We start from the raw sequence: 22011 nt of genomic DNA, 5'->3' as shown, positions 1-22011 counted from the left end.
AGAAGAGTAAACAACTACACAGTGTCTTTACAGTAAGAAAACCAAATTGTTTTTTTTTTTAACATTAGAGGGCAATAGCTTTCTTGGTCTTCTGCTTGGCATCAGATTGATTGAAAGGATGCATGAACAGAATGTTCTTCCTCTTGACTGTGGTTAGTATTTGTATGGCCCTATAATCCAGAACAACTCTACACTGACCATTGTACTAATGTGCAACAGAAAGTCATCAGCCTTCTGGGAATTTTAGAGTCTAAATACAATAGTCCTCTCTATCCCATGTAGTACTACAGGAAGGGAAAACAGGCAACAAAAATCAACTATCATAAGATTTTTGTTTGGACTGTTTGTTTAGGTTTTTTAAAATTATTCATTAGATTCCTTCTGCATAAAGCTAAAACCTGTGCTCACATGTCTTTTTCAATGGAGCAGGTGAGGATTCCCCAGCGTCCATCTTAACTGTGAGAGGATCACACAACAAACAGAAAAGTTTACAGTTACCTGCGCATGTCTTCAAGACAGAGTAAAATCAGTCAGTTTTTCCACGTCATTTTTGTTCATTCTCCTGTTCTGACACAAACCTATTGGTTAGCCTAAACCCAAACTCAAGCTTTGGGTTTAAGCTAAAACTTGAGTGATTTTTGCTCAGACCAGTCACCAAGTGACTTCCAGTGAGGCTGAGGTGGTGGCCACAAAGTGCTTGTTACCTGCAAGTGCTGCAGCAAAGATGATAAATATATCCCATACTCAGTTGATTGGAATTGATCTTGACTAAGCCTTAGGAAAATCACTGGGCTAACAGCTGCATGTTCTATATGACTTTTGATTTAAAAAAAAAAAAAAAAAAAAAAGTGAGTTGTTTTGCCTTGTTTGGTTGTTGTTTTTTTTTCTTTTTCCTCCTCCAACTACAAGGAAAGCTGTGGAGTAGAGTTTACTACTTTCTGTGTGAAGGGAGTTCTGCAGGCAATGGCAATATTTCAGTACAGGCCATCTAAATTATTGATTGCTGTATATAGCCAGAGGTCAGGTTTTAAATATCCCTCACTGCTTGAGACCATTCTGGCAACTCATGTTAAAAAGAAGAGAGAAAAATACAAGAGTTTAAATTGAACAAGATGCAAGAAAGTGCTATTAGAATGATTGTGGAAAGGAAAATTTATCTTCTTAGAGAAGATAAAGAAAATTTGTTTCTATGAGATTTTTGTCAATAATGAAACCAAGAAGGGACAAAATTAACTTTGCAAGTACTCTTGGAATGGGAAAAATGGAAATGAGTAAAAAAGAAACATTTTAAATAAAGGAGCAAACTCAGTAGCAGAGGAAGGAAAAACAGTCAACAAAAAATGAGTGGAAATGAGAATAAGGTTTCTCATCATGAGAGAAACGAAACTCTGAGGAAGGATTCTAAGCATGACACTTCCATATCAATTCAGGATAGGGCTTGATAAATTCAGCATTTCTGACAAGAGGATTTTTGTGTTCAAAGTAATACTATCTACAAATAGAACTCACAGAAGACTTAATCACTATGTGTTTGCTGCACTGTATATATAATCAATTAATTCCATGCCTCAAAGCTTCTACTATTCTCCTGCAGGGACCAGGAAAAAAAAATTCCTTCTTCTGCGTAACTTGGCTTTTGTTACTCATTTGCTTTATTATTCCACTCTGACACGTACATGCTTCTGAAACACCCGAGATGGACGTAGCTTGAATGGAGAAGGAAGGGTCAAGCTGCACTTCTAGTTGGTGCTTAGAGAGACTGAAGTCTCAAGATGAATTTTCTTATGAACGTAAGGAAGAAAATAAAGATTAGATTAGTTGTTGCAGGATAAGTATATTTCATATAATTTCAGGTTTGTTTTTTTTTATATAAAGGCATAAAGATAATTGGGAAAAGTGAGAAAAAGCTGAACATTTTTCGTTTATGTTTCTTTTCAGGTTCCATCTATGAAATGTTCGGAAATGAATGCTGCCTGTCAACAGGAGAAGTGATTAAAGTTATTGGCTTCAAAATTAATAAGCTCATAGCAAGTATCTGTGAGAATAATGAAGACAGCCAGTTTTCTGCCAAAGTGGAATTACCACTAAATTTTCCTGGTATAGTATTTCATGAATACATGTTTTTGAGGAATTATAATCACCTTTTTGCATTTTATTTATTTACTGTCTTCACTGATATTTATTTGAGCTTTTGTCTCAGCTGTCAAAGATACAATTTTATCAGATGGCACAAAAAACGACCCACTCATTTTTACACTTCCATTCCTATAGTTCTCTTTCAAATCTGGATAGAAGTTATTCATGTTATAATGTTCAGAAATGATCTTTATACTTGAGGTCACTCAGCCTAAGAATTCTTACAAAGACATCCATTCAGTTGTTTGTGACTGTCAAATTTTGAGATTTTTTTTTTTTTTGCCATATATGCAGAACATAATTTAATTACTGTTGGTATATCAACCATTCTGAGTAAAAAAGACTTCAAATATTTTATTATGTTTCATTTTGATTAAATCATTTATTTTAATTCCTGTGGCCAAAGTGGCTGCTTTGTGCCTAGGAACAGAGGAAACCAGACAGTTCTATGGAGATGTTCCAGAATGCTCACCTTTTTGAACTTGGACTTGATGCTTTGCATCTGATACTGGCTTAATATTTTAATTGAAAAATATCATCCTCTGATCATGTAGGGAGAGGTGGCCAAGTATTGCATCTCATCTCATTTCTGCATCTGCTTTTTAGGGACTGGCTGTGTTAAGTAGAGGAGTGACTGAAATGCAGAGGGGGAAATGCTGTGAGTTTATGCATGTGGGAAGTGGAGGAGGCAAACCAGGTTGAGAAACTGCCTGGAAAGTGGTGAACCTAGGAGCAGTAGATTGAATTCTTGACTTGTAACATCACTGGTGTTTTTCTATGCATCACAGTGCATGTAAGACTGTGCGCAGGCACGTATAAAATATTTAGGTTATATCAGCCACCAGAATTGAGTGTTTTTTGGTTTTTTTTTTTTCTTCAGAGGGAGACAAAGCACATTTCCTTAGCAAATAAAATGCAAAAGCACATAGAAAAGCAACATTTCATCTGAATTACATAGGAAAGTATCTTCTGCCATGCCTTCATTTTCAATCTCTAAAATACACATTTCTCTCTGAAGTAGTCCTACATATAATGTTCTTTTCCCTAGTGGATTCTCAATATGCTTTCATGTTATTCTTATTTGATGAATCAGAACCTTTTGTATGACCACTTATTAAGAGGCTTTTTTGAAATGTCATTTTCAAGCACTGATAGGGCCCAAAAATAATGATCAAAGACATTTTAATTATTTGTGTCTATCTAGAGATATTGAAGTACTGTGATACTGTGAACTCTCAAGATTCTTGAATTCCAATCTTTGCTATTATTAAATTTTTTTTGTATATCTCTAAAATATATGTACATGTAGTAAGCTATAGTCTGTATCTTGATTGACAGATGGGGCTGAACATCTGAATCCTAAAACATCTAGCACAACTAAGCATTAAAAGTAATCCTACATTTATTAATGTTGAATCTCATGATTTTTTAGAACAGAATGACTTGCAATTTTGAGTAATTGAACTTGGTGACTCTGGATTTGCTTGCACTCAAGTGATCAGTTTTACAACTTGGCATTTGGATATCATGGCCCTGCTGAGAACACCTTTAAATTTAGTCAAATACCTACAATTTATATCTTTGTTATCTCCTGACTAGTTTTCTAGAAAATGTACACATTACGTATACACATTATGTTCTCAGTGAAACAGTTGGACTTGATAATCTGGGCCTGAAAACCCAAATCTTGATCCAAATGAATGAAACTAGTCTAACAATGTTGTTGGCTTGTCTCATCTCTACATCAAAGAACAGAACCAAATTGCTGATGATATTTTTCCACACTGTTGTTGATTTTTTTTTTTTTTTTTTTTTTTTTTTTCTCTTCCTTCTGTAAAAATATCCACAAGTCTCTAGACTGTCACTGTATTCTCATTGCACTTGCAGGGCTTTCTTGCTATTATTGATGAAAAGAAAACATTTTTGATGTTGTTTTCCACTTCTGTTATAAGTTGTCATTTGCATGTGATGAGCCTGTCTACCCCTTCACTTTATGCATGCTGACATAAGCAAGCCACTCATCTGTTTAGATAACTCTGGGGATGATCTCTCTGAGAGAAGAACTGGACTCATTGGCCTTAAATGAGCCTTCCTCTTTGTCTTGCTGAATGTGTTTGCAACCTACAGAATTCTTTTTTTCTGCTCTGGCAAATCAGATTCTTGATAAAGGCCTTATCTGGCCTTTGCATTAGTGAGACCACTGCAACTGCAAGTTCACTGTGTTATTTCATTTTATCCTCATTCTAATTTGTTCATCTTCATGCCTCAGAGGGCCAGGCAGTTCTTTCTGTGTTCATACATTGGGCCAAAAAGAAACCTGCTGCTACTCTAGGCATTTTGATGGCTATATATACCAGCATTTTGAACTACAATTTTCACTGCTAACAAGTTAGCAGAGACAGGTAATTTACACAACATCTGAACAGTGTGCCAGCACAAATGATTTCATTTTGTTCTGTTAAATTCCCTTTTCTGCAAAAATATTATTTGTCTGTCCCTGTTCTCAACATGTCTCTGACAGCTGTCGCTGCTCATTCCTACAGGACCTGACAGATGTAGCTGAGCACAACCATCCCTTTGAGCTCTCAGCCTTTGCTAACCATGAGGCAGGAGACTTGCCTGTGGCCATATATGCATATGACTGGGCATAGTAAGGCTCACCTTGGTAGGAGTTAAAGAGCTGTCAATCTGAAAGACTTCCATGTAGCAGAGTGAATGCCCTGCAAAACAGAAGCTATCAGGAAATCAGTCCTTGGGCTTCTGCCAAGGAGGTAACAGATACATGGCTCTCCAGTGGTGATGCCAAGTTTGAACTATGGTGATCTGATGAAAATATTACTGTGACTATCAGTGGCACAGACTGGGAAAATGATACAGAGGAAAATCCCATCAGCCTCAGGAGTGAAATAAGCAGCAGGAGATGAGGGATTGTAGTAGAGAGTTTGAGGCACAATGGGAAAAAGATGCTGCAGCAGATGGAACAGAGGAGGAAGTGTGGGTGCTGGAAGAGTGGCAATCAAATCAGCTCCAGAGGAGTCAGGAACTGAGTTGATTCTGTTCTTCTACAATACTTTGGGAAACTGAAGCTACTATGATAACATCAAGCAGTGGGGTGTTGTTGGTGTACAACAGGGACAGAATGCCAATCAGAGGGACCTAGACAGGCTTGAGCAATGGGCCCAGGTGAACCTCATGGTATTCAACAAATCCAAATGCTAGATCTTGTACCGGGGTTGAGACAGTCCTCGCTACTGATACAAGATGGGGAATGAAAGGATTGAGAGCAGCCTTGCCGAAAAAGACCTGGGGGTACTGGTAGATGGGAGGCTGGATATGAGCCAGCAATGTACCCTCATAGCTCATAATGGGCCGCATCTAAAGAAGCGTGGCCAGCGGATTGAGGGTGGTGATCCTGCCCCTGTGCTCTGTGCTAGTGAGGCCTCATCCAGATGTGGAGTCCTCAGTACAGGAGGGGCACAGATCTGTTGGAAAACATCCAGAGGATAGCCAGAAAACGATCCAAGGTTTGAACACCTGTCCTGTGAGGACAGGCTGAGGGAGCTGGGGCTGTCCATCCTGAAGAAGGCTGCTTGGTGATCCAATAGCAGCCTTTCTGTATCTAAAGAGGTGCTACAGGAAAGAATGGGATAGACTCTTTAGCAGGGTATGTGGTGATAAAACAAGGGGAAGTAGTTTCAAGCTTAAAGAGGATAGATTTAGGTTGGATACAAGGAAAATGTCTTTTGCAGTGAAGGTGCTGAGGCACTGAAACACGCTGCCTAGAGATGTGGTAGATGCCCTGTCCCTGGAGACTTTCAAGGTGAGGCTGAATCAGACCCTGGGCACGCTGATCTACTTGTGCATTTCCCTGTTCATTGTAGGGGAACTGGACTAGATGGCTTTTAAATGTTCATTCTGACCATAAGAATTCTATGATTCTATGAAGGTCATTCTGTTATTTTTAACTTGAAGACTATTTGCTGCTCTAGTAGGTGAGCCTGATTACCTCACTAATCTGTTGGACAAAGAAGAAAAAGAGAATGGAATGGATGCTCCTTTTCTTCAGAACTCTTATTAAGGCTGGAAACAAGGAATGTGTAAAACTTCATAGAGTTGCACTGTATTACTAGTAAAAGGGAGCTGAATATATTGTTCCATACAAATGTGGAAAAACATCCTTCTATATAAACATGCTTTTCCACAGCATGAAACGAATCATCCATATCATTTTCTCTCCCATAACAGTAAAAATTGTTTTCTCTGACTCTGAAACCCTCTTCCTCTATCAATGTGTACACCGTTAAATAAAACATTTCTTGTAAGTTATGGGGTGTTCAGATTTAGGGCTTAATAATTCTGAAATGATAATTAGGCAGGAATTTCACTAGCTGATATGGATTCTTGAAGAGTAACAATGCCTATAAATTTCACTAATTGCTGTTTATGAGGTCTGCTCCAAAAGTTATGCTTAAAAGTTAATTTATTATGTAGGCCCACAGTGTTGGAGGAGGATGTTGGTATGGCAGTAGAGATTGAACCTTCCCACCAATATTCTGTTGCAATTTTTTTTTTTGCTATGTGACAGATGGCAACAGAGGGGCAAATTTACATAATGACATCTGACCTGGACATGGATGTGAAATAAAATGTGGAATGAATTCCTCCGTGTAGAAAAATGGTGCCCATTGACATTCACTGACACTTGGTGAATGTTGATGCAGATCAACAGTGCATGTGTAGACCAACAGATCTGTGTTTTTGATCATATCCCAAATCATTTGAAAAATAGATCTATATGAGCAAGAATGTCAGCTCTCAGTAAACCTGCTGGATTTTTTTTTCTAATTCACTCTGGTATTCCCCCTAACATTCCACCAAGCACTCTCATGGAAGTTCAAGATATTTTGATTCAGTCATTTTTTGATTTGTGAAAAAATATTTTTTTTTAATTAACCTCAAAATGTCCAAACTTTAGTGTCTCAAATTTGCCATATGTCTCCTTACTCTGGAGAATTCCTTGCTATTTAGTGTTAGGAGAACAGTTGTTTTTGTAATTTGACTCATAATGATTTTAATGAGATTCTGAGTAGTTCCAGATAACGTTTTTTTAAAAAAATTTCCACATGACAAACAAATAAACATGCCATGTCTAGGAGAGCATTTATGAGAAAGCACCATGGCAGATTATGGCAGTTAATTAGGAATTGCAGTTGTTTTCCCCTAATCATACTAGAGTAAATTTTTATTTATCCACCTCCTCTCTGTAGAGAGAAAAACATATGGAACTTTACATGCTTACAAACAGGTGGCTATTAGGGGCTTATAATTCAAGGGTCTCATCAATACGGAAGCTAAGAATGCAAGTCCACATGGCCCTTTAGTTGTCTCTGCAAACATTGTGTCACTGAAATTAAGAAAACAAGCAGAAGGGAATATGAATGTTTTTCTGCTTCCAGCCCTGACAAATTCAGTCTGCCTGGGCTCGAGGGGATAATCTGTTGTCTAGTTTTGTGTGAGAGTTGATAATTATGCTTCTACATGAAACCTGCTTTCCAACCCATGATGGTCACCAGTTTATTGCTGGAAAAAAAAACCTGGCTTCCAAATAGCTCTGCAATCCCAGGGAAATTCCTAGAGCCCAAGTCTGGTGTCAATTTCATAGAGGAGAAGTAAGTTTCTCATGACTGTGTATTGCCATATATAATCAACTGGAAATGTTTTTTAACATAGTTTATGGAGCCTTCTAAATGTGATTCTGGAGGTTTTCTAGGGGCATTGCATGTGCCCCTGTATCACAAATAAGCAAACATAGTTATTGCCTTTGAGATACATCACATGTTGTTTGAATACATTTCTAGTGAAGAATATTCTTATTTCTTTTCTCCAAGCATTGCCAAGAGATTATGTCCTTCCTTTCTGTGCTTGCAGTGCATGACACAGAAACAGTGTTTGGGGATGCTGTCTTGTCCACAGCTCCAGACTGTCATTGGTGCTTTGTCACTGTGATATTTTCTAAATGCTGATGAACCTGGTTTGTCTTGATCTACACTGACAACTCCAGTAGTGATTATGTTTGCAGTGGCTAACTTGCTTGCTAATAACTGTTAAAATCATCTATTGGAAGCACTAAAAACACTAGTGAGAAAAATAGTGTGTGCTGCAGTTTTACCTGTGCAGTTATGTTCATGGATGTGGCTTCCTTGCAACTTGAAAAGAAGTCATGAGACTTTCCCACAGTGCTGCAGTGAGGACAGACACGGAGGATGTATATGCATTAAGGTACTGATTTCACACAGAAAAAGCTGACTGTCATATAGGCAAATGTGAAGGCACAGAATCATAGACAGCATGGACAGAGTTAGTGACTTATTTCTGCAGTAAATCAAATAGGCTGCTGCTGTTTTGGTTGCTAACAAGTGCTCAGAGCTGTTAGTTGCCACACCTACAAGTGATCTCATGGGGTACCTAGAACTGAACACACCCAATATGGTGATAAAACCTGTGAAAACAGAGAGAAACTTTGTGTCCTTAATGTACTTAAAAAGAAGTGCACTAAAGCTATGAAATGAATGTAGCAGTTTTTGTTAAAGATTTAAAAAAAGGTTGTCTAGGGACTGATTTGATACACCCTTTCTAAAGACTGAAATCCTAAGGATCCCCTGCCCTGCTCCAGGCCCCTGAATTGTGTTGATTGTGTATTCAGGGTGAAGCTCAGTAATGGAAAAGGTGTGGGAGCAATTTTTAACCAAAGCAAATCCCTCGAGAGGGGTCTAGAGATGGTGTGAATGAGTATCTTCCCTGCAGCTAGTAGGAACTGAGTCCTACTGCATCATACCTGGCTGAGATTTGGGCACCTGCTGTGGCATCCTTCCCGTCTTCTCACTCTGATCACCACCAGAAAGGAAGTCATATCTAGCATTGTCCAAGTTTCCCTTCTGAATGGTGAGGTAGGCAAATAGAACACTTACAACTTTTTAGATGTAGTGTGAACCACTCATGAGATGTAGAACTGGTGAGAAAGTGTCTCTAGTTGTGCCAAGCAACATTCCTTGAGTCTGCATCCCATTCCTCCTTCATAACTGCCAAGATGGGAGAACTCCTTTACTCGAAGGACATGGTACCGTTTGTATGGTCTGGAGGAGGCAAAGGAAATCAGTAACAGGGCCATGAAATTTCTGCTTTTTGGCTTTGTAGGGATGTAGGAAAAATGTGGTGCATTGCCCTGGGATATTGGCTTCACTGTTAGCGTAGCTGTGGCTAGAACATAAAAGATGTAATGCGATTCTATGAGGCAGCATTCATACTGTTGCATCTTGGGAAGAGGATAGCTTAATCACATAGCTTGGCTAAACCCTACTGTTTAGTCTTTTAAACTGTCTACTTCATCTTCTTCTGTGAAAACTCTCACACAAATATAAAAATGTACACATTTTTCTTGTGATGTGAACTCCTAATGAGACAGCTCCAAGGGCCATGACTAACATGAAATAATAATGGCTCCAGGGGCTAGAGAGGCTCAGATGCAGCTTCTGTCTTACAGTACAGTATTTCAACACTTTAATTGCATTGCTATGGCCACAGTATCCAAACTGAGAAACACTCCATCTGATGGTCTGGTCTATCAGAGATGCTAGGAACAAGTTCTTTTTCTCATTCGTATCTTCAAACATGCTCATTCTTGGAATTCCCAGTCTGCATGTAAAAGGAGGCGTTGTACTGATGTTTAGGGAGAAAATTCACCCTGTGTCTCAATGATCACATTGCTGTCACTCTTTCTCATATCATGTCTGCATTTGTTTCTTAAGGTCTGGTTTCCTGAGGAAAGAGATAAGAATTTAAGAGAACATGTTTTTTGTTGTTGTTGCTTTGTTTGTTTGTTTTTCTGCAGCAAAAACTCTTCTTTTTTTTTTTTTTTAATCACAGACATAAAAATGCTGGATGTCAGAAGTGTTGTAGCTGTAGAGTAGAATGGGATAATTCCATCTATCTATTCTTTTTATCACATGGTTGATATTATCTTCACGCAGTTACATTTCTAGCAACTGAATTACCTGCTTGTTGTGGTTTAACCTGGCAGCAGCTCAGCCCCTCACAGCCTTTCGCTCACTCCTCTGCAGTGAGATGGGGTAGGGAAACAAAACAAAACAAAACAAAACAAAACAAAACAAAAAAAGTGTAAAACTCATGAGTTGAGACAAAGAATGCTTAATATGACAGGAAAGGAAAGGAAATAATAATAATAATAATAATAATAATAATAATAATAACAAAAGAATATGTGAAACAAGTGAAGCACAATGCAATTGATCACTACCTACCTATCAGTCACTAAGAAGCCAGTCCCTAAGAAGCAGCTACAGCACCCAAGCAACTTCCCTGAATTTTATGGTTTTTACACAAGATGCCATATGGCATGGAATGTGCCCTTGGCCAGGCTAGGTCAGCTGTTCTTTTTCTGTCCTCACTCAGTCCCTTCTGCCCGCCCAGCACCCTCTTTGGCAGAACAGCATGAGAAGCTGAAAAACTGAAACATTCTTTGCTCTGTATAGCACTGCTCAGTGACAACTAAAACACTGGTGTGTTACCATCATTATTCTCATTATAAATAAAAACATGGCATCATATGAAGAAAATAATCATTATCATGGCTGAAATCATGACATAGATATGATCAGGGGTCTTATCAATCCTTAAAAATATCTAATGGATGAGAGTCAAGTGGATGGGGCCAGGCTTTTCTCGGCCGTGTCCAACAACAGAACAAGGAATACAAACTAGACTGTAGGAATTTCTATATGAATATGAGGAAAAAAAATCTCTAAGGGTGACAGAGCACTGGAACAGGCTGCCCACAGAAGCTGTGGAGTTTCCTATGGAGGTATTCAGAACAGCCTGAATGCTTTTCTGTGTAACCTATTCTAGGGAGCATGTTTTAGCAGGCAGTTGGATTAGATGATCTCTAGAGGTCCCTTCCAAACCGTGGGGTTTTTGATTCTGAGATTTGTCTCATCTTGCTTTGTATGCTTTCCTTCTTATAATGCATCTTTTCTGTCCTTAGGTCTTTATAAGATTGTGGCAGACAAAACACCATATGTCAGCGTTGAAGAAATTACAAGAAAAGTCGCTATTGGGCCAACAAGATTTGGTCATCCGTGTTTCTACAGCCCTGAGGATATAAAACTGGCAAACCTCACTATCAAAAAGGGTGAGCAGATCACCTTCAATTCTGTGGAAGAGATCAATGGAACAATGGCTGTGAGCTGTGTTATGGTCAGAAACAACCGGTCTCATTCCTTTATTTTGCCCCTATCACAAAAAGGAAAATTCTACGAGTGTGAAGATGACCAGCTATACACCCTAAAAGAGATTGCAGAATGGAAAATCCCTAAGTGCAGAAGCCGGATTGTCAAACTTTCCAACACTTTACATGTGTGGAACTCCTCTAATCCACTTCCTGAGAACTTCGGTGGCTACTTGGTTCTCATGCCTGTCTATGAAGTGCAGGCACTAATGAAATGTAAGTAGGAATTAAGGTCAAAGAATTATTTACTCTGTATGATGTGGCACCCTTAAATTCATACAAATTGCTCAAGGAAGAATTATGTTTGGTCAAGAATTCCTGGGGCATCTTTACCAGTGATGCTTATTCCAAATTGTAGAAAGATAAAAATAGTATTCCCATATGTATTTCCCTGTCAGATATTAATACAGATAGTTTCCTGGTATTACTTTCTGTTATCATTTTACTTATCACTAAAATTAAATAATCTTTCAAAAGGAGATAAACTACATAATGAAAAAGCAAAGCTTAAGAATTCAGTTCAGTTCTGAGATCCTCTTTCTTTGTATCTCTTTGGCCATGGAGAAGTCACCAGATCTCTGTAGGCACTCGAGACCAGCCTGGATGGGGCCTTGAGAAGCCTGATCTAGAGGGTGGCAATCTGGCCCATGGCAAGGAAATAGAACTAGTTGGGCTTTATGACCCTTTTGAACCCTATCAGTTCTGTGATACAGATTTTATAAGACACTTAACCACAGTTTGTGAACTACACTGTGTTTTTCAGATTGACATTCCAGAATGAAAACCAATATTATTTTACTTTATAATAGAAACAAATATCAATAGATATAAAAGATTCATGGATGATCTCTGAAGCCTCAGGGTCTGAGGAAATGGGAAAGAATTAGAAAGCCAGTATCTTTAAAAGCTGTAATTTGTGTTCTGAGATTTTAAAATAAGGAAAGAAAAGGAAAGGAGAAAAGATTTTTTTTTTCCCCTTGGTAATTAAATACTGTTCTAGTTGTTCTACCAAAAAGCTGAAACTTGTTGTTTCAGTTCTTATTAATGTTTATATCCATGCATTACTTTGAACTGAAGATAGAAGTTGTGCGAGGGCATAAGTACACAGTGAAATACTCCTATTTTATGGTGGCTTGAATAGCTGAGCTGCAGCAATGACTTGTGTGCTTACACAATGTACTGACTAAAGTTCCTCCCTATTTAAAAAAAAAAAAAAAAAAAAAAAAAACAGAAAAAATAAAAACCAGCAGCTTATGCTAAAATACTCGATTTTGCTTGAGGACCACAAAGGTAATAGGTGGAGACTGGCTGCAGTTCATCTTATTGATTCACCCATAGTGTTAAAGTTTGCAGGATAGGAGCTTAGCTTTTGCGAAGCTTTGCTGTCTGTTGCTTTTACTGGAAGCACATCAGAAAGCACAGAAATGAAATCCTGAGAGAAATATGTCATTCAGGAAGAAAATAAGGAGGAGACTTTTACTGTGGAAATTCCTCTGGGTGATGGTATAAGGTAAGAGATAAAATACACAAGAGAAATAAAAGCAAGCAGAGACTTTTAGCACAATATACTATAGCTGCTAAATGCTTTTCATGAGATATTCCACTCTTCTTGCTATGTGATTTGAAATATGAGGTTGGAAAGCATATCTTCACCAGATAAAATGAAAAGACAAAAAGTTTTCTACAGCTCTAACTATATTCAGAGATCTAATCTTAGTCCTGCATCTAGATTCACTTCAGTATATACTTATGACCATATAGATGTATAAGAAGTCTTAGTAAGAAAATGATGTTTCTAAAAAACTTTTAGAAGATTCAGAAGTATGTAGTATTCACTCATTTTCCAAACAGATATTTCCAGTGAGGGCTTTTGTTGTTGTTGATTTTGTGTACTTATTTATGTTTCATAGTATTCTCTACATTTAAGAAATATTAAATGAGCCCTAAGTAACAATTTAATACAACTTGAAAATTAGGTTTTACGATGCATTATCAACTACTTCTTTGTGAACAATGAAAAAAGAATTTTCACCAATTTTAGAAGAACTATAGAGAGATGCAAAATGAAGTATGAGAAATACTAGCCACAGTTAAATAAAAAGGATCCCTGATGAGAGAGGTATCTGATTAGATTTTCACAGGCTGTGGTCAGGAATCCTCTGTACTTCTCAGTCTCAATAAATAACAAAATTTTGTGTCTGGACCTCTCTTAGTTGTTCATAGAGAATGTTCATTTTCACTAGTTGTTCCATGTTCCTTGACTTTCACATGTGGTGGTTAGGATTGTTTCACCTGAAGGTGTTAATGTGACAAAAGCAGAGTGGGAGTAGACAGACCCTGAATTACTTTCATAGAAGTTATTATGTAAAATACACATCTGATACCATCTTTAAGGCATGAAATATTCATACTCCATATTAGAAGGAGGTGTGTGTACAGTATACCTGTTTGAAGGTCTCTGCAGAGTGGATTTTAATAAAGAGTCATTAAATAATATTTACTTGTTAAATTTTACTGCATTTGTTAGTGACCTCTGGTATCACTGACCTGGAGCTAAATTCTTAACAAACCTTAGTTGCACAGTCATCCTATATAGCTTGAAATTTTACATCCTAAATTTTGCAAGTTTGGTTAGAATTGTCATTGCTACTTGTCAGATTGCTAAAGACAATAGCTCAGCTTTAACTGCGAATATAATCAGGTACTTTAGGAAAAGATACTAGAGTCCACAAATAGACCTCTATAGTTGAAGCATCCTCTTTCACTAGTAATAATGAATAAACTTCATGATACAAAGATCTTGCCTTTTAAGGAAAATTATGTTCATTTTTAATAATCATCAGTACTTTCCTTATTATAAATATATAAGTATGTTTAATTTGTCCCAGAAATACCTTATTCTCATTTCCTTTGTGAGGTCTTCTGCATATCTGCTAACCATGTATTTCAAATTAAAACAGGTAGACTTTGACTAGCCTACCAGTTGCACAGTCACATATCTCAGGAGAGGTGCATTTCATATTTGGGCAACAGGGCATGAATACTTTAGTTTTATATCAATTTGAAGACAAAACTAAATATTTTTCTTTTTCTTTTCAGTTCGTAAGGACGTAGTTCATATCCTCTCTGATCTAGATGTTGAGGTCAAGGATATAACAGACTGTTATGATACTAGCTCTTTCCTTCAGCCACTGTCTTTGGAAGATGTATTTGAGAGAACAAGCAAGGAATTTCCCATGATTGCTGAGATAATGGACGGACTTTTAGGAAGCCAGAAACCTTATAACTTATTGCATACAGGGAAAGAGATTGTCATCTATAAAAAGTACCAGGCTACAAGAGTTATAGCCTCTGAGATCAGAAGCGATTCCTCCAAAAGACATTTTTTAATCCCTATGACCTATAAAGGAAAGTTCAAGAGAAGACCTCGGGAGTTTCCAACTGCCTATGACTTAGAGATAGCAAGAAGTGAAAGGGAACATCTTCATGTTGTAGCGACTAAAGCCTTTGATTCTCCTCATACAGAGCTTTTTTCTGTTTCAGTTGGAGATCAGTTTCTAGTTCAGCAGTGTCAGACTAGTGAAGTTCTTTATGAGGGAAGAAAGAAAGTCATAGATGTTTTAGCTTGTGAACAAATACTAAGTAATGCATACAAGAAAGTGCTTCTCCCTATGTACATGGAAGGTGGCTTTGTGGAAGTGATTCATGACAAAAAGCAGTACCAGCTTTCTCAGATTTGCAAAGAATTTCATTTGCCTTTTAATGTCAAAGTGTCTGTGAGGGATCTTTCCATGAAAGAGGATGTCTTGGCTGCTGTGCCTGGTCTGCAGCTTGAAGAAGAAATCACAGACTCTTATCTGCTGATCAGTAGTGCCAGCAGTCCAATGGAGAGCTGGGAAATTCCTGTGTATCGCTTAAACATGTTGGTTCATTTACTCAGCAAAGATGTCAAGACAGTTGTACCTCCCATGACTAGGACAACAGTGGAAGAGATCAGTGAAGAGCAATACTATATGGTACGAAGATATGAAAACCAAACCGTACTTCCACCCCCTAGACCTCCCAAAAAGCCAGCGACACTTGTGCAACAACCTGTTTTTGCAGTTTCTGAGCAAGATGTATCTGATGTACTACAGGCTCCAAAGGTAAAATATTGTGCTATGTCTGTCTTTGAATTTCTTACAAACATAGGTCGTTTATAGTCTCCACTTCACACCATCCTTGTGGTGTTGTACACAGATGGCTCTCCATTCCTTATAATAGGCAAATTAGCCATTATAGACAACAGTGTTTAAAATCTCCACTGTGTGTTAATTGATCCATGAAAAACAACAGAACCATGCTGACTCACAGCAGAAAGCTTGGCCTTATAATTTTAGACAGACAATCCTTAATTGCAGCAATGCGAAAGTGAATGGAGAGACCTAAAGTGGTTATATTCATACATTTATTAAGGAGTAACATATGTTTTCATTATATATATCAAGAGAATTTTGCTCAGCTGGAAACAGCAGAATCAAATTCACAGAAAGTCAGGCTGTATGGATGTTTTTAACTGCATATTTTTGCACTTACCCAAGTGGCAAATAGATCTGGAATAAAAAGGGCAACACTTTTAGAAAAGCCCTCAACATTAAGAAAGTTAAGTACCCCTTCTAGGACAATTTTCTTAGCGATTAACCTAAGCCAATGTGTTTGGTCATTAATTTTTGTGCTGAGTCTGGCTGAGATAGAAATTATTTTCTTCATAGCAGCCTGTGAGATGCTGTGTTTTGAACTTGTGACTAAAATGGTGTTGGTAACTCGTCGGTGTTTAGGCTGTTGCTGAGTAGTATATGCATAGCAACTAGGCCTTCTCTTTTTTCTACTCTGTCCTCCAAGCAAGAAGGCCAAAATGTGGCCTAGAGGCTGGGAGTGGACGCAGCTGGGACGGATGACCTGAAGTCACTCTGGGGGGCAGAGTGGCGAGGCCGGACTCTTTTCAGTGGTGAGTGGAGACAGGACAAGGGGAAACGGATAGAAGCTGCAGCACAGGAAGTTCCACACGAATGTGCGTAAGAACTTCTTTACAGTGAGGGTGATGGAGCACTGGAACAGGCTGCCCAGGGGGGTTGTGGAGTCTCATTCTCTGGAGATGTTCAAGACCTGCCTGGATGCCTACCTGTGCGACCTGGTGTGGGGAACCTGCTTTGGCAGGGGGGTTGTTCTCGATCTCTAGAGGTCCATTCCAACCCCTACAATTCTGTGATTCTGTGACCAGAGAGGGATGAGTTGAGTTCTTCTGCACATTCATGAGTGAGAATGACCTTAGACTGCAGCTGCCCTGGCAAAGAGGCATGTGTAAGCAGACTGTGCCAGAGGACATCTTTTTTGTCACGTGCTACTTATAAATAAATAATAAACTGCAGTTCGAATTATTTGAATTATGCAGATTCATAAATCTCCTTCCCTGCAAAGACGAAACAAGTAGAGTTCCCTTATTCATAAGATTAAACATTGTGAAAGTAAATGCAATAGGTTTAAAGTCTCACAGAATACATTATCTGTTCTATCCCAAGCACAGCAAGTCCTCTGAGAGGATGTGGATCATAGCTGATAGGCTTTGCCTTGGCCTCTCTGCCAGAAACAGCAGTACAGAGACTTCATTTTCTTCTAAATCTAGCAGGGATGTCTGAGGTCTCAGAAAGTTAGAGATTGTGCCAAACTGATAAATAGCTCACTTTGCATATTTTGTGACTCTGCATAGGCTTATTTGCATAAATAACAGACAAATGTTTTAATGAGCTGAACTTAACCCTGACAAGGTGGCAGCCTAGAATAAGCTTTAATGCCACATGAATTGCCGCTCTTCTACAGGCATCTCCCTGCCCGGCTACATGCTGGAGGGTGGTGTTCCTCGCCAAGTTTTTGGGAGCCTGGTGCTCCAGGATTAATTGCTGCTGCAGTACGAGTCCAAAGAGGTCTAAGATATGGCTGTTCTATGTCAGTAGTGGAGGATGCTCTGCCAGAGCGGGTTACCTCTAGATATGGCTTGTGCTTTGAACGCCTATTAGCTATTCCAGCAAGATTGTGAGGGCAGAGAGGCTGCAGCTGTCTCTACCTGCTGCTCCCTGACTTTGGGAAGGAGAATACTAGGGCCAGGAGCAGAACTTTATAGGGTGTTTCTCTGTGTTCTTTTGGCCATTTTAGTCACTGAATTGTATGAATTCAGTGGCCAGTATGGACTGGAACCTCACATGAGTGCAAGAACAGCCTCTGGATGCAAGGTGCAGTATTACAGAGACACGTTTGCGCAGTTCAAAAAAGTCCAGAGACAAAAATAAAATAGCTGCATTAACCAAGCCCTATGCCTAGGCTCCTCACAGGGCTAATTAATTTGGCTCAGCTCCTGCTGACACAGCTTTCTCTTCCAGAGCCTGGGGATCCTCTCTCTCACTTCCACAAGGCCCTGCAGACTTTTGCTTTTCCTCTCACCTCATCATTCTATTTGGTTTAAAAAAAAAAAAAAAAAAAAAACATCCAGCACACGTATGTTTGAAGTTTTGTATTAGTTGTTAATTGAATGAAGAAAGAAGCTCGTGCCATGCCCTCCGTCTCCCCTCCCCACCCCCAACCCCAAAGTCCTGGCAAAATAAATAAATGAAATACAATGATAGGCATCTGGAATTAATCTAACATTTCAGAATAATTAACTCTATCTCATAAACAATATAATCTCTATCCACCTCTTCAAACCATATCAGTTCTGTACCCCCAGCTGAGGACAGCACTGACAAAACAGAGGTACCCTTTGTTGAATGGAAAATGGGATACGAGCACTCAGAGAAAATCCACATTTCTTCACTTGAGCCACTGGAGAGAAGTCGTCAGGGGGCTCTAACTGCCATTTTGAATGAAATAGTTAAAATCATTCAGATTCTGAATGGTGAGCTTAGCTAGAGAATGAGAATGACCTGATAAAATCCTAGTAGTTAATGCTAGTGGTTTGAAATTTGAGGCACTCACTCACTTGCCTGGAGAGAAGTGGTCAGGGAGGAACCAGACAGGACATCACCTTTCTGAAATTAGGATTCATTTAAAAGAACAAGCCAGATGTGCAATGGAAAGTTCTTCAGTTAGAACCACTGCTGTGAATATAAGAAACTCAGTTTTTTGCTTAGTATCTCCAAGTGAGCAGAAGAAATTCAGAAAGTGTTTCCTAAAATTTCCTTAGGCTTTTTGTCTGATGCCTGCGGTTTCCTCCCCCTGAAAAGATGCAAGGCAGCAAATTCTTTCTAAATTTTTTTTTGCTTATAAGAATTACCCATTCAGATGAAATATTGACAAGCTGCTGTGTGATCAACAGATTGAACAAAATTATAGTTTACACAGTTTGAGTTTCAAGTAGTAAATAAGCAACAGATTTAGGAAGCTTTATGTATATTCCTCCACAGTTTTGGTATTTTGTCTTTTTAAAACTATTTTTAATTGAACAGTCAAAGAAGACTTCTTACCAAATATTTCTAAGTGAATGTTATTTATAGGAAAACAGTAATCAATGCATGGAAGGCCATTTAGTTTTATGCTCCCTGGGGGCACTAAATGTGCTTCTTAATGAATTAAAAAATAAAAAGGAAAAAAAAAGAAAGAAAAAAAAAAAGGACTCTTCCGCCAGCATCTTGCTCCAGAAAAACAGTGAGAGAGGTGAAGGGGAGCTCCATCCAGGTCTATTTTCAATGGCCTGCTTAAGCATGTATCTAGCCAGAGGAACATTAGTATCAGTAAAATACTCACAAGCTTCAAGTAAGGATTGATGCTAAATGCCTCTATGAATGTGGAACTGGAAAAGTCAGTCACAGGCAGTAATCTGCTCAGCTTAACAAGAAAGCTGAGAAAATTCTGACCAGGCAAACTGGAATTTAATAAAAAAGTAAGGATCAGGACACGATAGTTAATCGTCATCTTGTGCTGAAGTCCATTATCCTTCAAAAAGTCATTACAGTGTTCCGATATCAGGAAATTTCCTGCCTTCTTGCTTTTTATTTCAAAATTAAAATGAAAGAAAAATTATCACTTCCATCTAGCCTTGCAGTTCTACAAACTGAACTACTGAAATCTGCCATTAACATATTTATCGCATCTGTCCTCACAGCAAAATGAAGACTTATCTGGAATTAAATTGATAAGACATAAGCTGCATTTTTCAGCAAATGAGTTTTCCTGCAGTGCCTCCTTCCCTTCCTCCCAACTACTTCTTTTCTGCTTCCAGAGCATTTATCATGGATCTGGGGCCTTTATGCAGCCTGTTCAATACAAATATTTTTACTGTGTGGCAAGTAACTTAACATCCTAAATAAATAAATATTAGAAAATACACATAGGACAGCCAGCAAGGATCAGGTAAGAACAGACTGCAATCTTTTGGCACTAGGAATAAGGAAGGAAAGTTTGGTTTATTAGTAGATGTAAATATACCTGTGCAAACTTAAGAAGGGTTTCTTTCTACAGGTGCACCATTTTGACTCTTAAGGCTGCAGTCATGCTTCCTCTCCCTTTTTCTCTGTATCCATGGAAGAGGAAGCTCCTCTCTCCCTGGAGTTGTATCTTCCACCATCGCTCCCCACTTCTCCCAGAATTTCTTCACATTGCTTTCCAATTGCTTTGAGAGACCTCTCAAATAGTATGGGAAAACTGGAATTCCTATCCATGGAATGAAGTATCTGTCCTATGAGGAGCAGAGGCTGCTCATCCTGGAGAAGAGAGGGCCACAAGGTGACCTGATAGCAGCCTTTTGATATCTAAAGGGGAACTACAGGAAAGAAGGGGACTGCCTCTTTCATAGGGTCTGTGGTGATAGAACAAGGCGAAATGGTTTCAAGCTCAAGGAAAGTTGGTTTAGGTTAGATATAAGGAAAAAATCTTTTACAATGTGGGTGGCGAGACATTGGAACACATTGCCTAGAGATGTGGTTGATACCCCATCCCTGGAGACTTTCAAGGTGAGGTTGGATCAGGCCCTGGGCAACCTGATCTTACTGTGATGTCCCTGTTTGTTGCAGGGGAGTTGGAGTAGATGACCTTTAAATGTCCCTTCCAACTCTAAGGATTCTATGATATTGTGAAGTGCAGTCTTTACAGATTTATGAACAAACTCATCACAGTGGCCAAGTTCTTTGCATGTGTCAAAACCCAATCCCCACCATAGCCTGGTCTTGTGAGTCAAGCTCCCATTTTCCTGCAGTCCTCTGTGTTGCCACTTCTTATTCCTCCAGGTACTATATGCACAATGGGCTTCAGGGTCCCTCTCCCCTACCCCACCTGTGTCACATGAAGGTCTGACTTCCCCCAGACCCACGTCTTGAGCATCCCCAGGCTATACTTGCCAGTGCCCTTCAGACTCCAGAGTTTTGTAGCTTTGATTCCTCACTGTTCTCCACTTTCAAAGAAGCATGGCTTTTCCTCTTCCTTGTATTTTTCCAGCACATTTCCTCCTCCCTGCAATCAGGCAGTGAGCTGAAGCCAAGGCCACATTCATTTTCAGACAGGAGCCAAAACGACAAATGGATTTTCATCTTCTTCCCCAGCAGCATCTGTTCCAAACAAGAGAGCATCTGTCTTCAGCTAGGTTTTTAGGGGTAAAACTGGAGTGAGCAATAGATACTGTTTGGTCTCAAGCCACTTCGTGTTCTTTTGTAGGCTTGAAAGCCTCAACTGCAGGACTTTGTATTGGTGCCATTGCAGTGATCGTTGTAACTGTGCCTGTACCTGGGGGCCCATGACCATTTCCCAGGAACATTTTATGCATCTTGATACCATGCTGGGCTGATGCTTGCCTATGTGCCATCCCCCCTTGTGTCCCAGATTTCTATGCAAAATAAACCAAAGAGTGTTGGCTGTGACTTGGATGGTAAGGGATCAGGTCTGCTGATAAACTCTGGATGAACCAAGAGGAAGGAATTAAAGAAGCAGGGAGCCCTAAAGCCCCAGCAAATAAATGACTGGAGTTTTCCTGATTTTCTCAGTATGAAGTGCTGGTATTAAGGCGTTTTTCTATTTTAAACAATATGAAACACTTAAAATTTCCACAGAGAAGCATCAAGTCTGTAGTAGGCACTTACTGTGGATTGATGTTACTCTCAAAACCAAAATAAAATGGGGAAGATAGCAATGTGCCTGCCAAAAGGACAGGCAGTAGATAATTGCCTGAAAAACTAGCAGGGCAATCTGAGGCGTAAGTCACATTGAAGAAAGCCGTTACTGCTGCAGGAATTGCTGATATAGTACACGAAATTAAGGAAATACAGATGAACATTTGGGTATGCTGACTGATGTAAATGCCAACTGGCTAAAAGAAAATTACATAATTTAGGATGAAAAGTGAATGACTTAGAGAACAAAGAGATAAGAAATATAAAAATAAAAGGGATGCCTAGAAGAAATAAAAAAAAAAAAAAATCAAGTACAGAAAAAATATGGCACCCCTGATAAGAAGAGGGAAAATACTGCATAAGGTGCTTAAGCCAACAGCCGTTGATGTCAGTAGGAGAGGAATTGACTGGCACTTCTTTTTTTATCCCTCAGGAAAAAAAAAAACA

General features: G+C 38.9%; 1 protein-coding gene across 2 annotated transcripts in view; it reads left to right on the top strand.

Moving 5' to 3' along the window:
* THEMIS (thymocyte selection associated) overlaps nucleotides 1-22011 on the top strand; it is a 76128-nt gene that overhangs the window by 12739 nt on the left and 41378 nt on the right. The window contains exons 2-5 of one of the 2 annotated variants that reach the window (XM_042827245.1): nucleotides 1939-2097; nucleotides 11195-11341; nucleotides 11456-11653; nucleotides 14537-15582. In XM_042827245.1, the coding sequence (XP_042683179.1) occupies nucleotides 1939-2097; nucleotides 11195-11341; nucleotides 11456-11653; nucleotides 14537-15582 (1550 nt within the window). Of the gene's footprint in view, nucleotides 1-1938; nucleotides 2098-11194; nucleotides 11654-14536; nucleotides 15583-22011 lie in introns of both variants that reach the window. The other variant, XM_042827235.1, reaches the window with a different exon arrangement.

The sequence above is a fragment of the Centrocercus urophasianus genome, unplaced genomic scaffold (genome assembly GCF_019232065.1).
Source record: "Centrocercus urophasianus isolate 14NV4802_14NV808 unplaced genomic scaffold, USGS_Curo_1.0 seq_10, whole genome shotgun sequence".
In the NCBI taxonomy this organism is placed as follows: domain Eukaryota; kingdom Metazoa; phylum Chordata; class Aves; order Galliformes; family Phasianidae; genus Centrocercus; species Centrocercus urophasianus.
Note: the sequence above shows the minus strand (reverse complement) of the source record. Positions and strands in the feature narration are given on the sequence as shown.